The 24,020-nt window shown below is 37.4% G+C and overlaps 1 protein-coding gene across 3 annotated transcripts in view; it reads right to left on the minus strand.

Moving 5' to 3' along the window:
• The window catches only part of LOC139752885 (serine/threonine-protein kinase TNNI3K-like), a 45,026-nt gene extending 26,468 nt beyond the window's left edge, over positions 1–18,558 (minus strand). Inside the window, exons 1-9 of one of the 3 annotated variants that reach the window (XM_071668904.1) lie at positions 18,437–18,558; positions 16,896–17,059; positions 16,256–16,661; positions 12,947–13,156; positions 9,183–9,315; positions 8,362–8,506; positions 5,231–5,411; positions 2,463–2,594; positions 4–187 (exon numbers count right to left, since the gene is read on the minus strand). In XM_071668904.1, the coding sequence (XP_071525005.1) occupies positions 4–187; positions 2,463–2,594; positions 5,231–5,411; positions 8,362–8,506; positions 9,183–9,315; positions 12,947–13,156; positions 16,256–16,661; positions 16,896–17,047 (1,543 nt within the window). In that variant the 5' untranslated portion in view covers positions 17,048–17,059; positions 18,437–18,558. Of the gene's footprint in view, positions 1–3; positions 188–2,462; positions 2,595–5,230; positions 5,412–8,361; positions 8,507–9,182; positions 9,316–12,946; positions 13,157–15,115; positions 15,298–16,255; positions 16,662–16,895; positions 17,060–18,353 lie in introns of those variants that run through there. The other 2 variants (XM_071668905.1, XM_071668906.1) reach the window with 2 other exon arrangements.
• Between the last annotated feature and the right edge of the window lie 5,462 nt (positions 18,559–24,020).

Consider the following 24,020-nt stretch of genomic DNA (forward strand, 5'->3'; position numbering starts at 1 on the left):
TACCTTGAATCATTGTCCGCAGTTTGCCAATGGGTGAAGGAATGGGGAAATAAGAGGTGTCAAATCCTGACAGATAGTCTCCTCTAGCATAATCCTCACATAATCCTGGTCGACGAAAATGCTTCAGGAAGTTGGCTATGTCATCATGCCCTCGATCATAAGCCCACATCAGAGGGGTCTGCTCTTCCTGAGCAATAAAGGAAATAACACATAAAAATGCAATGAAATTTGAAAGCTGTTAAAGGTTATACTGAGATCTAAGAGCAAATCTGATGAATGGAAAATGAAAATACTGTATCCCTATTTACCTTTAACACTGTATAAATCTTTTACATCAAAATGATTACTATTACTTCTGAAGAACTTACGACATAATAATGAGTAACAGGTTTGCTAAAAATTGTCACCAGTAGAAACAACACCAAGAGAAAGGTAAAAGAATGTCCCTGTTATGCTTTTGGTTATTTTCTTTGGCCTCATTCCCTACCCATCCCACTTAGTGATCTGTTACTTTCACTGAACCCATACAACCCTTAAACAGCAGTCATTTACTATCAACCTACTTTATATCAGTTTCTAGGGCAGATCTTATTCTCATTACACACATAAGTCTATATAAGCTGTAACAGCTTCTAATATATAATATCCAAAACAACTTTGGAAATTTTTCAATGAGTATCTTAATCATTACTCTCAGGTCTAGGATACCTAATAAGGTCCGAATACGAATACAAAATCCAGCTTTGATACATGAGGAGTAATATACAACATGTAGAGATGGTGTAGTGGTATGAAAACAATGAAAATAAGCCTCAAGAAAGAAATTTACAAAGGACAGATAACATCGTAATATCTTCCATCTGTTTAATAAAAGCAAAGTCTTTAGTGAGATCTGTACTGGCCTGCAACCACTCTTGCGCTTGTTATCTACATTTCTATTAGGGGGTTCAGTACTAATGCAGTATTATTTCATGTGTCTATATGCCAGTCTACAAATGCTACTGCTATAAAAGTAAGACAAAGCAAAATTAAGACAGCAGAAGTATGACGATGTAAGTACAATATACATTGATTCAGAAATGTGTTGTATGATGTTAACTACAGATAGGACAGTGCAAACTACCTAGTTTACGGTTTTGCTAATCCCTGCCACTACAACTTCTTAGGGAGATGATTGGCATAAGCAGAACAGGGGAAAGTACATGATAGGATAAAGCAAGAAAGTTAGATAACATGGCAGAGGCAGGGTTGGACTAAGACATATGACACCAGAAGCTTAGAGCAGCAGGTCATTTTAGTTTACAAGCACCAAGGTGTTTAAGACCCCCATATCTTCTAATTGCTGTGATTACGTGAAGCAGTGGCAGACAGCACAATGACTTGGATGTGCAAGAGAGGTTCCAACACCAGCCTGAAGTCCTGTAAAACTTCATGGAAGTTGGACAATCTTACTTTCAATAACTGTGAGTTGTTTTATGCTCATAACTAATTTTTGCATATGTTTTGAGGCAATGATATATCATAAATGTTAATCTTTTTTTATCATACTTAATCGCTCTCTCCTGTGTCAGCTAGGTAGTGCCAGGAAACAGACAAAGAAAGGCCCATCCACTTATTTACACAAATATATATATAAATGCCCATGTACATAAATACACATACCAAAATGTACACATACACTTACACATACATATATACACATGTACATAATCATACTTGCTTCATCCATTCCTGGCGCTACCCTGCCCCACTGGAAACAGCATCACAATCCTCTACAATCCTCTACTATCATGTAAAAGTTGCAAGTGTTATTTGGGTTATGGTAAGTTACTTATTAGATACAAATGATATACTTGTCAACGAGGGTCATAAGTAATTTGATGTGCGATATATCATATGTGTTATGAATCATAATATTTTTGTCTGGTCACCATAAAAATCTTTGATTGTCAAGAAAGATGTATATGTACAATGTAAAGTCACATTGTAGGGGGTTCTCTGTTGAACAGTATACCACAGAATACCTTTGGGATAATCTTTGTTTCAAATGTACAAGTGTAGATACAGCAATATCCTGTGAGCAGAAGGGCAAGCAGAGACTTAATAGTTTTCCATGATCAGAGGCGAATTGACACTTGGTGCTTTCTATAGGTCTACTAAATGTGAAGAGACAAAGCATGGAGGACTGTAGGCAACTGGCACTGTGTGTAGACAATGTGAAGTTCTCAATGGATATCTTGGTGTTTTGTATGGAATCCAGGGCAGACTGAGTCTCAAGTACATATAGGACCATAACTCAAGTCACAATGCCTAGCCAAATCTTCCCTTAGACATTGAAGACTGAAAATAGCCTAAACTATCAACAAGACCTAGTTGCTGAGAACCTGTAAAGCCAATAAAATGTTGGGGAGACTGTTTATTTCATGTAGGATTAAAATTAAGATTGTTTCTCATATACTCACTTTTTTCTCATAAATAAAAAAACGATCATGAGCAGTAAGGTTGATGTCTGCTCCATGACTTAGGAGGAGTTGAACTATTCTCGTGTGTCCATGGTAACATGCAGAGTGAAGAGGTGTGTGACCATCTGGACTCTGAAATTGTTATATGGCATTTGAGTAAATTAATCTTAAATACAGGTAGTGAAATTACTTAAACATTATCAATTAAGTACTTAAGTTGTTCATGCATGAAGTAATTTTGGCAGTTATTTGTTTTCTTCAATTTTCAAACATTTTCCCCTTAATATGTCATACCACATCCAAGTCATAAATATATAATCAGTTCACTTGAAATAACATAACTTGAAAAAGCTTAACTAACTATGCCATGAACAGGTTTAATCAACTAACAATCAAATTCTAGGCTTTGAATAGCACTATATGTATCCTTACAAGATTCTGAGTAATACTAGACAGAGGTAAATTTCAAGTAACTGGAAAAAAAATATTGTATCCCAAATTTTCAATACCTCCCAGTGAAAAAGCATACTTCAGTAACTAGTATCCATATGATCCTAAGTTTTAGCTTGCTCCTAAAGCTTCTTGAAGATATAGGACACGATATTAGCTCCTACTGTTACCATTTGGCAGCTTTGTTAGTTTTTCACATTCGTCACATGTAATGAATTTACAGTCTGAAAAAAAAAAACAAAGTCCATTAACAGTATATTTTCAAATGTGATACTCAGCTTAGGTTTGCTGCTGGTATAAGCATATAATGCTCTCAGGGTGAAATCATTGTATATCTGGTTGCTGAGACTAGCGTTTCTAATAGTATGAGCACCAGCAATCTACCCCACTGTGCCTCAGGCTATCTTTAGGGAAGGATGTTCCTTCTTTACTCTTCCTGGCTCCTGCTTAATTTTGGAAACTTCACTTCTGAGTGCTGACTTTCTTCCACTTGTGTTTCAAAATGGTTAGCTCTTACCTTTCTAAGGAAGAGAAAGCCAAAGTTCTTGCCTGCAACCACAAAAATGCAGGTGCATTTGAGATTTCTAGAAGCACTGCTTGCCAGTGCTCAGGACCTCCCTTACAATATCATCTTCACCAAAATCTATCTCTGGTCGCCCAAAGAAGACTTCTAGATCTAAAGATAACCTCCTAAGACATGAAGTATTAAAGCAACCCCAGATCATCACCCCACTGATAGGTTTTGGTAGTGGTGACATTGTCAGGGAGGTCTTGAGCACTTAGGTGATGGATATTTTCTACATCATGAAGGCATCTAATCCTAACAAAATACTAATGGAAAGACATTCCTCTAGTAGAGGAGTAAAATGCAAGGATGCTGTACTAATACCGCATCAGAAAAAAAAAATTGCAAATGATTACCGATTCAATGAAAGAATACATTGCTGGTTCATCAAATATTTACAATATTAAGGCTCATGAAGAACAGCTACTAAAGTTTTTTCTGGTAAATGGAAAACCCTATCAAAACTTAAAGTAAGTAAGTTAGACACCATTTATTTGGTAAATGGAAAACCCTATCAAAACTTAAAGTAAAGCAATTAGACACCATATCTAAGGTCCAGTACAGACTGAAAAAGCTAAAGATTTATATAATCCCATGAACATGACTTATAATGATGTAAAAGATCTGATCTAGTGAACAAAAATCAGCCAATCACAAGGCTTCTGAAAAAAGCTATGATGTTGTATGCTTCTGTGACCTATGAACATTATCTAAAAGCTGAGCAAATTCATAATGCCACTAAAAAAGTTTACTATGGCCTTATTTACCCTCCTTAACCCTAGCAGGGTCAGTAACATTGTGCAACAGATTTTAACAAAATATAAATAGACTAACTGTGCTACCCTGCACAAATGTAGCAAGTGGTGAACTGAACCATGCAATTACTTCTCCATCTGTGGAACACATTACAAGGTACATGGCTATACTTTTAGTACATGTCTAATAGCTATATGTAAATTTCTATGAATGTTAAAAGACCAGATATCACTGTCCTTGCTAAGTTGAAATTGAACGTTTTCTTAAACAATTCTACCACTCTTCAATGTAAAGGTGTTATTTACATTGGTTCTGGCCGCCATATTGGCAGCTATCTGGAATTTGAGGTTTTGTTTGAATTAGTTACTTCATTGAATTATGTGTCAAAAAACCTATGTTTAGACGTCTTTGCATTTTTCTCACATCTAGTCATTAAGACGTGTGAAACAGAAAATGGCAGCCATCTTGGATGCAATCTTAAGTTGCTGAGTCAGCAAAAGATGGATTTCAGTAAACTTCTTATATGCTGTTTCCATGTTTCTCTTGCCCATTCCTGAAAGCTTTAACATATCAAAAAGATTTATAGGGTTAAGCCTTTAGCAGGTTGTTATCCTGCAAGGGATATTTGATTCAAGTTGTTTTAACCCTACTGATCCTAAACCAACAGTGTTACTGATAGTTTACATCTCTGTAAGAAAGTGCAGTAACCCAGAAAAGATGTACTGTGATGTCAATGAAGGAACACTCAGGAGGAGACTCTCAGTAATAGTTGAGTCATGGAACCAAAGGTTCCTAGAATGCATACAGAACTTCAGGTATCTTAATTCTTTAAAAAATTTGCACCTTTTGTATTTACAGCAAAGAACATCTTCTCTAATGTTTCTCTATGAATACACCTCACTGGTAACTTTGTCATGGAAATTAATTCAAATATTGGACCCACTTCTTTAAAAGCACCACACAGACCACTAGAACTATGGAACACAAAAAAATATACCTGATAGTTGACAAAAGTAGCATCCTGGGTCAATAAATAATCCACAAGATCTATGCATTGTCCTCCAGTGCAAGCTGCATGGAGAGCTGTTTCTCCCCACAGGTTTTCCTTCAAAAGGAGACTGGAGCCACCATAAGTCAGTAGGGCCTTAGCACACTCAAACCATCCCTGGTAGCATGCTCTGTAGGGGATATAACCTTCGTTGTTAAACAAAATGTGGCAGTGGCTCAGCTATTCCCATTCAGGAAGGAAAGAACAATACTAATCAAATAAGTAACAGGTACATATGCATTATATTTCCTCTTTAGTCTCATTTCTAAGAAATTTTTAAGCCTCCAATTTGTCATGGCACACTTAAACCAATCCTGGTAATATGCTTTGTAGAGTTTTGTCACATCACAAAAGAGGCAGTGAAATGGTTGGTAACAGTAACCCATGGTTGGAATAAAAATCAGATATGCATAAGTAATAAAAACATTTAACAGATGAAAGACAATGTTGGGATGGAGGTGCCAAAAGGTATCTGAAGTAGAACAGGGATGATACAATTATCAAGATCATCTCTATATGATACTGTCACAGCAATGAGAATGTTCAAATAATAAAACATTGAATGCAGCCAACTTTCTTTGATCATCATATGATATTTAGGGATGATCTTTCTCTATATGTATCATCCCTAGTCTTGTCTGCATACCTTTTGGCACTTCCATCCCATCAACATCTGACATTTATTAAATGTTTGAACACTAGTCTGAACACTCATCTCTGTTCCACTTGCATTTATACAATGGCACTTCTTATACATGCATTCATCCAATCCTCAGGCACCTCCTCATGATCCATACAAACACTGAAAAATCCTAACTAACCAATCAATAACACAGTCACCTCCTTTCCCAAGAAATTCAACTGTAATACCATCCACTCCAGTAGTAAATAGGAGTAGAGAGAGCCTAAATTAGTGAGGACAAGAGTATTGTGAAGAAGGGGATGTAAAGAGAAACAGCAAACTGATCCAGCTTTAAAAAGATAAGGTTACTGTGAGGGTATGTAGTGAACAAAAGTTCAGCAAGCCTAGCCTAGCAAAGATAAGGGTATTGTGAAGATTGTGGAGTAGTGATAAAGAAAACAATGAACCTAACTAACTGAAGATAAGGGTGTAGTGAAGAGAAGTACAATGAACAAACCTTCAGGAAGATGAGGGTATAGTGAAAACACCATAGTGAGGTAACGATAAAAATATGGGTGTTAGGAAGAAGAGTATGGTGAACTTAGGTTAGTGCAGATATATGGATTGTGAATCTAAGGATGCAGTGCAGAAAAGCATAGTAAATAAAGCTTAGTAAAGATGTGGAAACTGTGAAGATGACAGTATAATAAATAGCGTATTGAACATGGACTGATCCTAGTTAATGAAGATAAGGATGTACGAAATATAATGAGGAAGTGAAGATTAAGGTCTAGTAGAGATGAAAGTATGATGATGATGAGGGTGCAGAGATGATAAAGTGTAGTAAAGATGAGGGTACAGTGAAGACATAAGTTAGTGAAGATGAAGGTATAGCAAAAGATGTAATTTAATGAAGATGAGTGTGTTGCATTTAATGGCCTTCCTGACTAGACCCTCAAAATGATCTAAGCTAGGTTCAAACGCCAACCACAGGCTGACCGAAGATAATAATGATAATAATAATAATAATAATAATAATAATAATAATAATAATAATTTTTTTTTTTTTTTTTTCATACTATTCGCCATTTCCCGCGATAGCGAGGTAGCGTTAAGAACAGAGGACTGGGCCTTTGAGGGAATATCCTCACCTGGCCCTCGTCTCTGTTCCTTCTTTTGGAAAAAAAAAAAAAAATAATAATAATAATAATGTTAATAATAATAATTTTGCGCTACCTCGCAATCGCGGGAGACAGCGACAAAGTATTAAAAAAAAAAAAAAAAAAAAAAAAAAATTTTTTTTTTTTGCTTTGTCGCTGTCTCCCGCGTTTGCCAGGTAGCGCAAGGAAACAGACGAAAGAAATGGCCCAACCCACCCCTATACACATGTATATACATACACGTCCACACATGCAAATATACATACCCATACATCTCAATGTACACATATATATACACACGCAGACACATATATACACATGCACACAATTCACACTGTCTGCCTTTATTCATTCCCATAATCATAATAATAATAATAACAATAATAATATAATACTAATACTACTACTAATAATAATAGTAGTCTTTCTTTCTCTTTCAAACTATTCGCCATTTCCCGCATTAGCGAGGTAGCGTTAAGAACAGAGGACTGGGCCTTTGAGGGAATACCCTCATCTGGCCCAATTCTCTGTTCCTTCTTTTGGAAAAAAAAAAGAAAAAAACGAGAGGGGAGGATTTCCAGCCCCCCGCTCCCTCCCCTTTTAGTCGCCTTCTACGACACGCAGGGAATACGTGGGAAGTATTCTTAATCCCCTATCCCCAGGGATAAATAATAATAAATAATAAATAATAATAATAATAACAATAATAACGATAATAATGTATGGCATCTATGGATCTGGAAAACAAACATGATAGGATTAAGAGAGAGACCTTGTGGGAGGTGCTACAAATCTACTGTATGGGGTGAATGTAAAGTTACTACATGCAATGTAAAGTTTCTATTGGGAGATTAAGGCTCGTAAGTAAGTAGGCTGAGAGGAAGGAGAGTAGTTCCCAGTGAAGGTATGTAAATGAAAATAGGGATGATGCATCTATAGAGAGATCACCCCTACATGTCGTATGATGGTCAAGGATGTGTGCTGTCACCAAGGCAGTAAGCTGTCAATGGGCTGAGCCTGGGCATGTAAAGCTGTTAAAGGAATCCCTATAATGTTTGCAGAGCTAGCCTGTGGATAATGGGCTCTGGTTTCAATGTAGTACACATGGAAGCTACAGAGTGGATGTGAGTAAACAGAGCCAATGTTTGTCTTTTACTATACTGTTGAATGATTAATAACCATGCAATTGTAATGAAAATAAGCAGATATTCATTCAAAGCTTGAAAGCCAAGCATGTGATAATAATCAGCACAAAGGTCTAAGCAATTTCTAAAGTGGCAAACAAGAGATATACATACACATGAAGTGGAGTATCATGATAAACATTGGTTACATGAGCATCTGTGCGATACTGAGGCTGAAGTAACAAATTGAGAATACCAAAATGTCCATTTCCCACACAGCAGTGGAGGGCTGTGTTGCCCTCTTCATCCTGCAGGCGCACTGTAAGGATCAAACCAAATCATATGAAGATCATTCAATATCTATTATTAGACTGAGTTGGTGTAAAATCTGCACAATACTTTTAAACTATTCATTAATGTAAAAACCTCTTACCATAAAGTTCCAATACATAATCATAAATAAATACCTTTAGAGGGATGGACTAGATATCAGATCTGTTTTTCTTTGGAAATCTTAAAATCTTTACCTATCGTCTGTTACCAAAGTCCTCAATTACTCGGGAATCTCAGAGAGAAACTTAGGTGCAGTTGTTATGCAATCTCTCCATTAAGCATTAGGTCAGAGGGGATGCCTCTCATGGTGGGCTCCCTCCTTCTTACATATTGCTACAAAAATGACTCTTTGATTCACTTATTTCTTCACATTTCTCATATTCTTCTTCTTGTTCCTCACAAACAGATACATACCACAGGAATTCCTTTTCATCACTTAGGTCATCATAAAAATCTTCATTTCTCATGTTATTCTTCATATTTCTTTGAAACTGATATGTGTAGTAGGAGTCCCTCTTCATCACTTAGGTCATCCAACAATCTTTTCTGCCTTTGAAACCCTTACACAAACTAAATAGGGAATAACTTAATGCTTCCTAAACCTCTCCTCAGGTCAGCTTTGGTTCATTCATCTATAACTACAGTATCCTTTTAACACCAACCTTTTGCTCCTTTCTTAAGAAGCATTTGTACAATCTTATAATATCCATAAGTAGCAGCCAAATGAAGCGGTCGATCACCAACAGATCCTGCAATATTGACATCTACTCCACGAGACAGTAAGTATTCTACTACCTGCGAATGGAAAATCACCATATCAAACACTAAACTACTACAAAAGACAGATAATCAATGCTTGATCTTCCATATAAAACTTACAATAAGTCAACTGTACATTTCATTTGATGATGGAAAGAACTATCAAATTAACCTAACCATCTTTATCAAGTTCAACTCCACTGTTATCTTTATGGGGTAAATCAAGTGCACTATCTTTATCTTTATGGGGTAAATCAAGTGCACTATCTTTACAGGCCATTCACACAAACATCCTGAGTGTGTGTGCCTACAACAATCAATTTCTACAATTCCTAGAGAACTGCACAAATATCAAAAGTACAGTAATTATATATATCTTCTAATGGGAATAAACAAGATGCATTCAGGACCCAAGCTTTCATAATACAAAACATCAATATTACCATCAAAACCCTAACTGTCCTATGGCGTTACATTTGTATATAAAAAAGTATCATATACACCTAACTATCAGTAGTTCATCTAAAAATAAACAATGGTAAAAAAGTAACCCACAGAAACTTTATCATTTCCTGGGACTATTCCCAGGACAGGGGAATATGTCAGCTCACAGGTTCAGGCATACAAATGATCTTAAGAATATTGAGAGATTCTACTCCTTACCAACAAGACCTAATATCAACATTACAAATGGGTCATAAGTTTGATGCAAGTTTGTATCAAAACTTCTTAAAAGAAGCAATCACTAATCTTTAGAAATGCTATATGAATGATTTTGGGGAATCGTATGTTGTCACCCTTGACATATACAAAGCTTTTGACAGGGTGTAGCATAGAAGTCTCATCTCAAAGTTCCCTCTTTTGGCTTCCCTCTCTCACTTTGTTCTCTAATGTCTAGCATCCTTTCATGCCAATCTATCTCCATCGACATAGATGTCCCTTAAGGTTCTGTCCTCTCCCCAAAACGTTTTCTCCTTTTATCAAAGATTTCCTTTCTTCCACAAATGACCAAAAGGACTCATGTGCTGATAACTTAACAATGCATTCCTCCACATTCTTCAACTCTGCTCCTCCTTCTCTGACACGATCTGCATCACATCTCAAAACAACTTATCAAATAATTTTAGACTTGGACAGGAAACTTCAGGGGGGTAGATGAAATCTGGTTATGTTTACTGCCTCCACGATCCAGTCTCTGCTCATCTCTCTATTGAAAATTCCTCACAACTTTCCTTTCTTCTTCTATGGTCCTGTAATTCCACCTCTTGACTCAATCAACATACATGGTATTACTGTAATATCCACTCTACCTTGGAAACCCTGCACTACAGAAGTAACTAAGTCTGCCTCTAAGAACCCAAGAGTCCACCTTAGATGTTGAAATTTCTTTTCTTCCAAACAGTTGCCCAGTTTATACAAAAAAGTGATCCATCTGGAGTGGTTCTTGCTCTGTATCCTTACTTGACAAAGTTGTGTTGAAAACTTTCCCATGCTAACTTCAACACTTGACCTGCTTACCCTGCATTACATTGATCGTTCACTTTCCACCTTCTGTACGTATCACTTTGGTGGTTTTTGCTCCCGAGAACTGGCTGCTTCTGTGCCCCCACCACTAGCTAGACCACACAATACTCAGCAAGCTGCAGCATCACATGATTACTGTGTGGCAGTTAGCAACTCAAGGGTGGGGCATTTTAAAAACTGTTTCTTTCCCTAAACCTTAAAGCTCTGGAACTCTCTACCTTCTCATGTCTTCTCCAATAACTATGACCTTACATATTTTCAGAAAGTTTTATCTACTTCCTCCAAAATCTATAAATACTTTCTCTTGTCTCTTCTTTTTCCCTTCCATTATCCTCTCTATATGTCAACGAAGGCCCAGCTATGATGTGGATTTTTGTCATTGACTAGAGCCTCCAATGTTAAAAAAAAAAATTATCTGATCCATCCTATTGACTTGGAAGCAGATTTATTGATAAGACTGATAGACTGGGGCCAACACACACTTGGTCTAGTCCATGGGTATAGATTCAATGACAATACTGCAATTCGACAGACAGATAGCATATACTTGATCATCCATTTCTTGGAATTTTCATACATTTTCATTTCTGTTTCATGGATCTAGCAGTTTTCTGTGTCGGAGATAAATAATCTTACAAGATTTATGTTTTGTACAAAGAGATAACATCCCTATTCCTTGTGTTTTGAAAACTATCTTAAATGAAAAACAGGGGATGGGGTAGTAACAATTCTACCCATGTGTCTCCAATGTGTAATAAAAACTGACAAACACAAAAGGGAGCGAAGGTCTGAAACCCCTCCTATCCTTGTAATATTCCTTTCCAAAACATGAGAAGAAAGAGCCAAGTGAAGATTTGTCTTTGAAGCTTCAGAAAATCTTGTCTGAGTCTGTAGTAGCCAAGACAAAAAATGGGAGAGACGCTCTGTTTAACGTCAGAACCTGGATGTTCTGGCCATGAGTGAACTAAGATTAATGGAAATGGGGTAGAATGGTTCAGGAATGTTTAGGAGTTACAGTCCAGGGATAGTGTAGGGGCAACAGTAAGAAATGAGGTGGTACTTATGATGAGTGAGGTGTGGGAATATGTTAAAGAGTGTAAGGAAGTTAAGGACTGATGTGGGTTAAAGTGAGGTGAGGTGGGTGACTGTAAGTGTTTATGCACCTGGAAGTGTGATAAGTGAAAAAGAAAGAGGTGCTTCTTAAGAGAATCTGAGCAAATGCTTTGGTAGTTTTGATGCATGTGATTAAAACTAGGAGACAAGGAATCTGAATGCAAGACTGGGTGATATGGCAATTGTGATTATAACTGGCAAACATGGGAAGCCTGTTGTAAATAAAAATGGGGATAAGCTTGTTGTGTCCTGAAAGATGAATGCTGACTGAGAACTACATAAAAGTTTCTGTCCTAACCATTAGCCTTACATGCATAGGAGTGAGTGGTTGACTGCATGCTCCAGCTAGGATACAGGTGTCTTGATACATACATGCACTAATACAGTTCTTTGTGCTCTCCATGTTCCAGAGTCCAGATAAGTTCATGTTACTGTACTAAAGGGCAAACAGTTAATATAGAGTGAGTAAATCATGAAAAAAATTATGAAATGAGCTAGTAACAACCAAGGAGATTGGATGTGAAAAGACTGACTAAATGAGTGTATGTGAATAAGGTATAAGGAAAACTAAAGATACACTGGTTAGACCAATCAAAAGTATCTCTTTATATGACCCAGAACAAGTTAAAACAGTAAGAAAAACAAGTAGCGTAGAGACAATGATGACTAGAATAACTTCTGCATTATTCAGACACCTATGTAATATGAAACAGTAGATGGGACTCAGAGTGTAAAACTGCAAAGTAATGTCAGCTGAGCATAAACAGTATACATGAAAGGAAACATAAGTAAGAGGCAAATGAAGAAGGCCTTGGTACTGGTGTCAAGGGAAACTATCAAGATATCACAAAAAAAAGTTTTAAATATCATTGTGATCTATTACTGTCCGGTAGATAAAATACAGCATAGTACTAGTACAATAAAATAGGCACTCAAAAAAGCAAATAATATATAAAAAAAGCAAAAAGGATGTCCATTGCTTCCTAACCTGTAAACAAGACAACTTTGATGAAAAAAAAAAACAACTTACAGATTCATTCCCAAACAAACAGGCTATATGAAGTGGAGAAAAAGACACAGCATCCCTGGCCTCAATGTTAGCACCACGTTGAGCCAATGCCTGTGTAACTTCAAGATGGCCAGCAAGACAAGATATGTGAAGAGCAGTCAAGCTCCCTGCACCAGTGTGGTCCAAGTAGTTGCACTTTTCCAGGAATAGTCGAACTAAATCCACATCTCCCTGTGGGTGTTAGAAATAATATAACATGAGAAAATATTTCATAATGTACTTTTACATCAACTTGGGAATGAACAAATGAATTACAGTGCTAAGCATATCAATAATCAAGAGCTAACTACTTTCAAAATATACTACAAAAGTATCTAACATGTAAGTTCACATATATGCACAGTAAATCAGTATGACCAACAGATTCATAAAAATATTTTCCAAAAAATCACACTAACAATCAATCTAACCTTAATCTCCAGATGGATACCTAAGTTTTCGGAAGGGGTAACTTTAACAAAAAAATAATTGGAGGGCTTTCTTCAAATGTTCTTTGAATCATTTCATAAAACACCCGGCGCCGCACCTAGAATCTATATTCGACAGAAATGATCATGAACAGATTATCTCTGTGGCAGAGTGGTATGCAACGCTGAACATGATGCATTTGTGAGCTGCCCAGGGTTGAGAGCATAGTTTCAAATCCTGTTCGTGGAAGTTGGTCCTCAGTCAACCCAGCCATTCATCCTCCTCTATGTACTGGTCAATAAAATGGGTACCTGGCTTAGGCTAGGGTATTCATATATAAATATGGATGTACAGGGAACAGAAATGGAGCCACACATGGAATACTCATCCTCCTCAAAGGCTCAGGCTGTGGTGTCTAAATGTGTGTGATGTAACAAGATAAGAGAGGAGAAATAAGCTATATGTTTGAGGAGGGAAACTTGGATGATCTGGCTCTGAGTGAAACAAAGATCAAGGGTGAAGGGGAAGAATGGTTTGGAAATGTCTTTGGGAGCAAGAGCTAACGAAAGAGCAGCACTACGCTAATCCTGATGCAGGAGTTGTGGGAGTGTGTGAAAGAGTGTAAGAAATTGAAATCTAGATTGATTTGGGTGAAAATGAAAATGGACAGCAAGAGAAGGGTGATTATTAGGGCTCATAAACCTGGCCATGAAGAGAAAGATCATGAGGCAAGTATTTTAGAAGCAGTTGGGTGAGTGAGTCAGAAGTTCTGATGCAAGAGACTGAGTATTAGTGATGGGTGATCTGAATACAAAGGTAAGCAATGTGTCTGTTGAGGGTACAATTAGAAGGCATGGGCTATTCAGTATCATGGACGGAAATGGTGAACAGCTTGTGGAGTTGTGTGCTGAAAAAGGATTGGTGATAGGTAATATCTACTTTAAAAAGAAGGCCATATACAAGTATAAGTATGTGAAGAGGAAAGATGGTCAGAGGCATTAATGGATTACATACTAATTGATAAGAGGTCAAAAGAGAGACTTTTGGTTGTAAATGTGCAGAGAAGGGCAGCTGGTAGGATGTCTTATTACTATCTTATGGAGTAGATGATGAAGATTTGCAGAGGTTTTAGGAAAAGAGAAAACAATATCGTGAGAAGAGAGTGGTGAAAGTATGTGAGCTCGGAAAGGAGACTTGTATGAAGAAATACGAGGAGAAATTGAGTGTAGAATGGACAAAGGTGAGAGTAAATGAAGCGATGGGAGAAGGTGAAGAATGGGAAGCAGTTTTGGCATTTACAAGAGATGCATGTGGCATGCGAAATATGGGAAGTGGGCAGATTAGAAATGGGAGCGAGTGGTGGGATGAAGAAGTAAAGTTGCTAGTGAAAGAGAAAAGGAAGGCATTTGGATGGTACTTACATGGAAGGAATGCAATTGATTAGATGATGTATAAAATAACAGCAAGCATAAGGAGGTCAAAAGAAAGGTGCAAGGGCAAGACAATCATATTAGTACAGCATACCCCTCACTTCAATGGAATAATATGGGGAATAGCTGTCAGCTAATGCAGATTGTCCATTAAATTGCAAGTTTGTACACTCACTAACACTGCTGTACAATGTATATCTATCATTAAGTTGAGAAGGAAAAATAAATGAATAGATACAGTACTGTGTTAAAACAAATTAAATAATATAATATACTGTTTTCATCAACTAACCTCTTGTGTCTTGTAAATCTTTATAAAGTTGGAAATTGCCATGATGTATAGTCAGGACTCTGAATAAAGATGATTCAGAGTATGAAAAGTACACAGTGATTCTCCTTTTGCTACTACTTCCAGGTTCTGGACCTCTTGCTGGTGCTGGTAAAATATTCTACAAAAAGTATGGCAAGAGGAGGAGTAACACGCTTAAAAAAAATAGTCAAGCTTTGGCTGAATTTTGCTTTGGGGCTGCTTCCTTACAATGAATTCCCTTAAAATTCTCAAATGCCTATAACAAGACTGCACATTAATGTCAGATGAGATACCAATGAAACTGATGATAATATCTAAGGACTTCCATATAAAGGACAGTTTGGGTTTAACTAGTACAGGTTCCTCATCAGACTTGCTATCACTTTCTTTATGAATCTCACCAGCCAAAACATCATCTGTCAATTGATGGTCCATCAGTATCATCTCCAAGACAGGCACAAACATAATCCTTACTGGCAGAATTTTCTACAGCCTTCAAAAGAATTCAGAGGTAGTTTCTTGGCTCGTGCTCCTGAAAATCAGGCTCAGCATCCACATCATAAAGCAGCTTGTTCCAACTATTGTCAAGCATCCGAATGTTCGTGTCTTTCAAGGCTGCTGCCCAGCTGAAAACTGCAAACTTGAGAATATAATTCTTAAGGTTCTGCAGATATCTTGCCTCTTATTTCCTCCTCTTCGTCTTGTTTGCTTCTCCTCCAAAGGCCAAGCCAGTAGGCCACTAGCACCAAATAGGTGGTTAGCAAGGGATAAGAGGCACTTACCTCACCAGTTTCTTTCAAGGCTCATAGGACGATCTGAACCTGAAGAGAAAACAGAGATGTGGGGAGGAGCCCCACAGGTGTAGAGTGTCATTCCCTTTTGTTAAAACAGGCAAATACAAATTGGCATTAATACCCACTTACAGTAAATGCATTTCTATATTCCAATCTGCATCAGCTCAAGTTATTCTTATTACAAATGAAAGATAAAAAGTGTTCTAACTACATCACACTATCAACTGTTAGAATATACACACCATTCCAGCATCTTTGAGTACACTAGGGTGAGATCACTCCAAGCAGGTAGGATGGTTAACCAACGCAAACAGTCTACTGGTTTAACCTTGTAAGATGCCAAGTGAAGAGGTGAAAACCCATTGATACTGATGATGGAAGGATCAGCTCCCTTTTGCAACAGAAGACGAATTTGGTCTTTTATCTCTTTACTTGTGTGCATCTTCATGTATTGTCTATAAGCATCTGGTTCAACTTTATTGCCTTCATTATCTTGAACTCCAACTTTCTGATGACTCTTATCACATGAAGATCTCATAAGCTGAAGGAAACAAGGTGCTTGGGATATAACTTTCCTTATATCTACTTCATTATCCTTCTTTTCTTCCGCCTCACCATTTTTTACACCAACAGAGGACAAGCAGCAGAGATGCATGAGTGTCATATCATTGTCTATTCTTTCAACATAGTTTTCAGAACTCAAAAGATTCACCAATTGATCTGTCGTTCCATCACTGAAAAAATGAAAAATTCATTTTGTACATCATACATTTACCACAGTGCACAGCTGCTCAACCTAAGATTAAACAGCATAGATTAAGGACAATTTGGTTGTTAAAATCTCTGATGGAAAACAAAATTCAAATTAATGAAAAAGATAACATTACTGACTGTAAATAAGCACAACATAGTCAATCAGCAACAATATCAAGTAATGAAAAGTATAATAAATACACAAAGTTGCATACCAGCATATTCTTTGGGTGTCTGTACAGTCTTCAACATCTTCCCAATGCAAGTCTTCTTGCAACTTTTCTTCTAAAAGAGCATAATTTTCTAAGATCTTCTGAAGAAGTTCTCGAGAACATGAAGACTTAGGTCTGGACTTATAATTCCCCATAGCTAAAGATGACTGAAAATTAAGTAAATTAAAGGGCATTAGTGTACCATATTCTTGACCAAATCTATTTCATATATGTCCCATATGCTATTTCCTGCTATATGATATAAAAGTCCAAGTAGAACCGAAGAGTGAGAGGTGAGCTTATCACATCAATTAAGGTTTTTAGAGACCAATGAAGTGGACAGTGAACAGTACTTTGATAAATATAGGGATGGAGGAACCGGAGGACATAACATGAAATTATGAAGGAATGTAATCAAGGATGTAAAGAAATACATTTATAATATAAGAGTGACAGATGCTTGGAAAAGATCTACTGAGGAGATAGTTAATGCAGACAGTATACATAAAGTCAAGAGGTTCTATGATAGAGAGTGTTCAAGAGATGGGGTCCCACAAATGTACAACCTCCTCCCCATGAAGTACATTTGGGTAATTACAAAACTCAATGATAAAATCATATTTTGATTTTGCTAGTGTAACCTGGCGTCATGACACAAAATCTTGAAAAATTTTGACACTCCAACACACATCCAATAAACAACTGCCATGGATGATGGATTTAATCCCTCCAGAAAGACTCTGGATATGATACTACTCAGCTTAAGGTACAGGAAGAGTACATACGGCAAGCATGGTGAAGAATTATGAAACGATTCACCAATCATGGTCACTAAACCAGATATGTATGTGACATGGTCCAGCTAAGAAAATACTCAACAGAATATGCAGGACAGGACACTGCCTTAAACTATATCCAAAAGCCAAGATTCTTTCAGACACAGATTGGACAAACAGTGGGCAGGCCTTGATATACCTGTAGGAGGACTTCAAAGCCAACATATTCAGCAACACCAACAGAACAAAAGGGAATGAAGAGTCCAGTACAGATTGACCCTGAACTGGAAATCAACTACAAGTAATTCAATCCCTCGAAAATTTCTCATAACCAGCATTAAATCAATTACCCTGTATAGCTGAATAAAAGAAATTCAATATGGTTGCTCAGGGAAAGTATATAACCACTTGATACATCATTTACCTCCATTCAATGTATTCTAATGAGACATTTATTGGACGATTTTCAAAGCCATCAGCTGAGACAGGCCCCTAAAACACACAGTCATCCAACACTTTTACCAAAGTTATTTATGCCACAGCACTGTATAGCATGTCTCATAAAAATGCAATCGATAAAGCCACAACTTGTATATGATTAGGTCAGCGGCAGGCCGGCCACCTCAACTGGCATGTGTCACGCTACACTACTGTCATAACGACCAATTCAGGCTAAGGTGTTTACCTTGCCAACTGCGAAATATGGAATCTTTCTTGATCAACACATCTAATTCATACAAATGAAAAACACACATGTCGGCAGAGTACCTGTTGGGGCAACCCTCTCAAACTTGGCACTTCTCTCCGCCCAAAATAAACAGAAGAATGCAAAAATTTCGACGGCAGCAAATAATCTCTATTATGAATATACTGACTCCAATTATATGATACATCTTCACTCGAAAAAATTGTATGATTATGAATTTCATTAAACAATTGAGTATCAATCTAATCACAGGGTTCTTTACGCAAAATTGTAAACTAATAAAGAATTATTTTACTTTGCGCACAAGGTTTCAATCGCCTTCTGATATGTACAGGTTGTTTGATTTTACGCTTGAAATACTAGTATGATATCACTGCACAAAAAGATAGCAACTATTCACATTTTCTAAAAAAAATAAAGTATTTTTCATGTATCAAAGTCCTAGTAATAGAGAAATTAGATTAAAAAAACTTCGATACAACTCAACAATATGAACCGATAATAAAGTCTGCTAACAATTTGGTTTGTCCAACTGCAAATCCAGATTCAGATTAGTAAGATCGAGACAGCTCCAATAGCTGCTTTTTAGTTATCTGTCTATCAGCATCAACTCCATTTCCATCTGAGTTGGACCAGAAACAAAAAGCTTTAGAAATTATTCAGTAATATTTTTCAACTCATATCCGACGGTGTCATATAAAAGTTACATAAACGCTTCTTACTTCTTCACTTTGCGCATCAAGTCGATTTCGTGAAACCGACATCATCTTCCTACCGATGCCACACACAAATACATTTACATTACATTCGATCACCATAAGTATAAATAAATTCACAGCAACCTCATCTGAAATATTCCTAGTGCTAATAAATTCTCTCGCTGCTTCTGTCCATCTGAGTTGAAGAATCGGGGGTTTTGCGACTCGTCGAAGGCAAAGAAAATAGATAGTATCCTATCAAGATTATCGCATAAAATGCCAAAAGGTCATACTATACTATTAATGCCAACGCTACAGTATTATGTTACGGTATCTTTCTTATTCTTGGTTACAGAAGAATTTTTTTTAATACTAATCATGTTTCATAGTAATGCACTTGGGTAGAGTTCCAGGAGTTATTACCGTCCTCCATTTCTTTTTCTTCAACCTCTGACTCTACCCCGAAGGCATTTCCAAAAAACATTCCTCCTTTTACCCTTGAGCTTTGTTTCCCTCAGAGGCAAAATATTCAGATTCCCTTTCCTTTCCTCCTGTTTGCATCGTCACTCATTCAAACACCCAAGCTTGAGTCTTGGCTCCTGCTCCATTAGTGCAAAATTGTGATCCTTTCCAATATATATATATATATATATATATATATATATATATATATATATATATATATATATATATATATATAATTTATTCATTTTATTATACTTGATCTCCGTTTCCTGCGTCAGCGATGTTGCACTAGGAGGCGAAGAATGGCCCATCCACTCACACACACACACATACATGATATATATATATATATATATATATATATATATAGGGTTGTGCGGAGGAGAGTGGATGTGTTGGAAAAATCGAAAGGGTAAGAGGGATGCGAGGTAATAAAGAGTGGTTGAGAGCAGAAGGTGTGTTGAAATGGGTTGGTCACATGGAGAGAATGAGCGAGGAAAGATTGACAAAGATAATTGTAGGCTACAAAGGTTTTGGAGTAATTCAACAAGCTTTGGTTATTTCTGCAGAGATGAGATAAAATAAACAACAGATGACCAAGCTTCGCGAATGTACTTATGTACTGTTTTCTCACTGACGTGGAATCCACCACATACACAGCAAATATAATTATGAATTCCTCTAAAATAAAAGATTTCATTGTACTGTAATAAAATATTGATATATGTATACAGTTGGTTTGGTTTGGTTAACGTTGCCCACCTCGCCACATTCCCCAGGCTATCAACATCTCTTAACCTGCACTCTCAACTTGTGACACTTCCTATCTATCTACTTACATCCCTGATATCTGTTCACTTCTGGAACTCCCTCATTGGGGTGCCCATGGCAATAGAGTCTCCATGACTAGTGAGCTCCAGTGCCACTTTTTAGCCTTTAATGCCTCACCCTTAACAGAGGGCAAGTCTGGTGCAGTGGTTGTAGAGGCTCCTGACTACTTCTGCCTAATGCTCCTGCCCAGTGTTCCTACCAACTAATACTACCTGATGTTTCTATCTAAAACTCCTTCCTATTACTTCCAATTATTGCTCCTTCCATTTTGTCAAAGGGCAGGGTAAGGACATAGCGCTCATCAAAGGAAAGTCTAGTTACAAAGAATGAGCTGTGTGAGTTAAGGGCTTGTATGTTTGTGGACAGAATGCCAGTAGTCCACATGTGGGTGATGCTGAAAGAAATTTACAGCAGTAAATCTATCAATCTTTTTATATCTCTTGACACTCATTCACTTCAGCAACTCCCTCAAGGAAGTGGCCATCAACCCCATGACAAAAGAGCCTCCATAACTGGTGAACTCCAGTACCACTTCTTAGCCTTTACTGCCTCGCCCTTAACAGGTCACTGGCAGAGGGCAACTCAAACGCAGCGTTTTCAGAGGCTCCAACCTAAAGTTCCTGAGGACTATGTCTACCTACAATGTATGTCTAATGTTCCAACCTATTACTTTTACCTAATGTTACTACCAACTACTTCTGCCTACTGTTTCTACATAATGCCCTTGTCTACCGTTCCTACCTCCCTACTATTATTGCTCCTAACATTTTGCCAAAAGGCAGGGCTGGCACACAGCACTCACCACAGGAAAATCTAGTTACAAAGAATGAGTTGTGTTGGTTAGGTGTCAATAATCATGTGTAGCAAGGAGAGATTCTATGTTTATGGACAGAGTGCCAGCAGTCCACATGTGGATGAAGCAGAAAAAAAGAGCTTCCTGGGTCAGAGAAGTGCAACTTGACATTCACTTTAGTGATGGTTCACAACGCAGCTGTCACTAACTCTCCCAACACCCTGGCAAGTAGCACTGGTAATATACCTCCCTGCTCAGTGGCAGCCTACCAACTACTACCTACAACAGCATTAGTAAATATTCACAACAGTACATACGTAAGTCTAATGTAAAAGCTTTACTGTAGGTGTTGTATATGTTAAATCTGCTTTCTCCTACATGGTCCCAACCCCACCACAACAACCATGGCCCTCTACCATCACTTCAAACCCTGATTTTACTACAAGTACCACCAAGAACTGCTCTAGTAAGTATAGTGCAGCTTCTGTGCATAAAACTTATTGCACTGCTACACTGTGTTTTATTACTGTACATACAATTAGTACATTCAACATTTAAAAGAAGATACAGCACTATATATTTTGTGTCTGAATAATGAGGTTGCTCTGGACTATCATTAGATTTATCAGACTAGACATACAATATACATAACAAGGGTCTGATATAACAAACCAATTAGATATGTCTGAAAAATGGATCTATCAAACAAGGCTTTCCTATAATTTATCCAAGATAACAAGGGTTTTCTATATTCTTGATAAATGTATACACATTCTAAAAAGATGTGTACAGCTTCTGCTGAAAAACTGAAGTACACTGAACTAATGCTCCTCTGTGCTTCAAAGTAAGAGACTTGCAGGGACAGCCAAAATCTTGGTATCAGTAGGTCTCTCTCTCTCTCTCTCTCTCTCTCTCTCTCTCTCTCTCTCTCTCTCTCTCTCTCTCTCTCTCTCTCTCATTCAATGCTGAAAAGAGATGCACACTGTGACTTATTAGAGTACCAAGATCCCTGTGTAGGCCTACAAAGAGAAATCCTCAGGCTCAAATATAAATAACTTTGTTTATATTCAGCCTTTTGGGTGAAGCCTTCACTACACATATGCCACACAACTGATTTACGGCACCCAAACTAGGAGTTACAAAAACATTATCATAAACTTCTTCCTTGTGTATCCCACCATAACATCAGTAGACTAGTTGGGATACGATGCTGTATGAACTGGTCTGTGATTATATCCTCTAATCATGACTCAAGGATACAAACTGATTTCGTTTTCCACTCCTATAAATAACACAATCCAATCAAGCACTACTGCCTATAATGGTGCTGATGGCTACCACTTCACTGTCATCATAGTAGAATCTAAACTTCAGGGGGTTTTGATCATTTGGATCAGCTCACCATCAATCAGTATATCAACACCATACCTGCCAGGGCATGGGAACTTTGGATCAGCTCACTATCAATCAGTATATCAACACCATACCTGCTAGGACATGGGAACTTTTTAGAAACAATGACAGCTAATAATTATCTTTCGTATCTCAACATTAACTAAAGGAATGAGAAAGACTTGTTTAACAAGACCTTTGTGGTACAACTAGAGCTTTAAGTTCCATATACCATGTACTACCTGAAAAAGTATAAGCCCTAAAAGAAAGCAAAAAACCTTAGAAATGATAGAACACTCCCACTCCTAAGGTTAGACAATGTCGAAAATGGTTAAGATAGCTAGGCGTAAAACCTTTTGAGTGACTTCTCGCATCAAAAATCCTAAAATCATCAAGGGGATTCCCAATATGATATTAACAGGCACAACCCATCCAAGACAACCGGGAAAACCCAATCTAAGTTGCTCCAGAAAGCAATCTCTTCTATACAAATAATTATTTGATATTAGTCTTGGCCCTCCTGGTCTCAATCTGCTGGAGGCTCTGATTCCCCATTATTGCTTAAAGACATAGCAATAATCAAGGGGTCAATCTACAAGATTAGTGGGCTAATCTATCCCAAATTGCTCACCATGATGACTTTGCAAGAAATTATTTTCCACAAAAAGCTCCTATTGCTCCTACCACCTTTGAAAAAAAAACCTCTGTTACAGAGAAAGACTCCTTTACCTAAGGAACAGGCTCAAGGAGCCTTTTAACTACTGAAATATCAATTAAGGTCAAATGGGGCTTTTGACACTGGTTGGCACAACAACATTCTCGTTCTCCTTAATGCCTTTCACCCCACATGTATTTAACAGTAGCAGCCTACAACCCTCCAGCCAATGAGCAACCTCCAATTAGCAATGATGTCATTGTCCCACTCGCTGAAATGTTGGGCACACATAATTCTTAGATCCCCAGATGATGCAGATGTTTAACTTCAACCTCCCTTCATTTTCCTGGATCTCCATCCTGCCATGTAAGAGAAATCCTTTCCTGCTGTTTTTTACCCAAATCTATCAAAGGTTTTCAGTGTAGAGGCCCCCCTTTGAATCCTGCTGTTTTTTTTTCCCAAATCTATCAGAGGTTTTTGATGTAAAGGCATCTTAACCTCACCAAAAGTCAGGAGGTTAAAGAATCCTAGGTCCGAGAGGCATTAGAGATTCTCAAAGCTTACAAGACAAACTGATCCTGGATTTCAAAGCAAAACACAAGCAGTTGCCAGATTTTGTGCCAGATTTCTGGGCCTAACTCAAAACCATATATCAAAAGATTAAGAATGTAGTGTATAAATGGTGCACCACAGTGTCCCTTATAGTGCATACATAAATTCATCTTTCTCATACATCCAACAAAAATCTGAGAAATCCAATATAAATGTTTCACAGCTGAGTGGCAATAAATGCATGAAACTAAAACACAAAG

Source organism: Panulirus ornatus, chromosome 13 (assembly GCF_036320965.1).
Source record: "Panulirus ornatus isolate Po-2019 chromosome 13, ASM3632096v1, whole genome shotgun sequence".
Taxonomy (NCBI): Eukaryota; Metazoa; Arthropoda; class Malacostraca; order Decapoda; family Palinuridae; genus Panulirus; species Panulirus ornatus.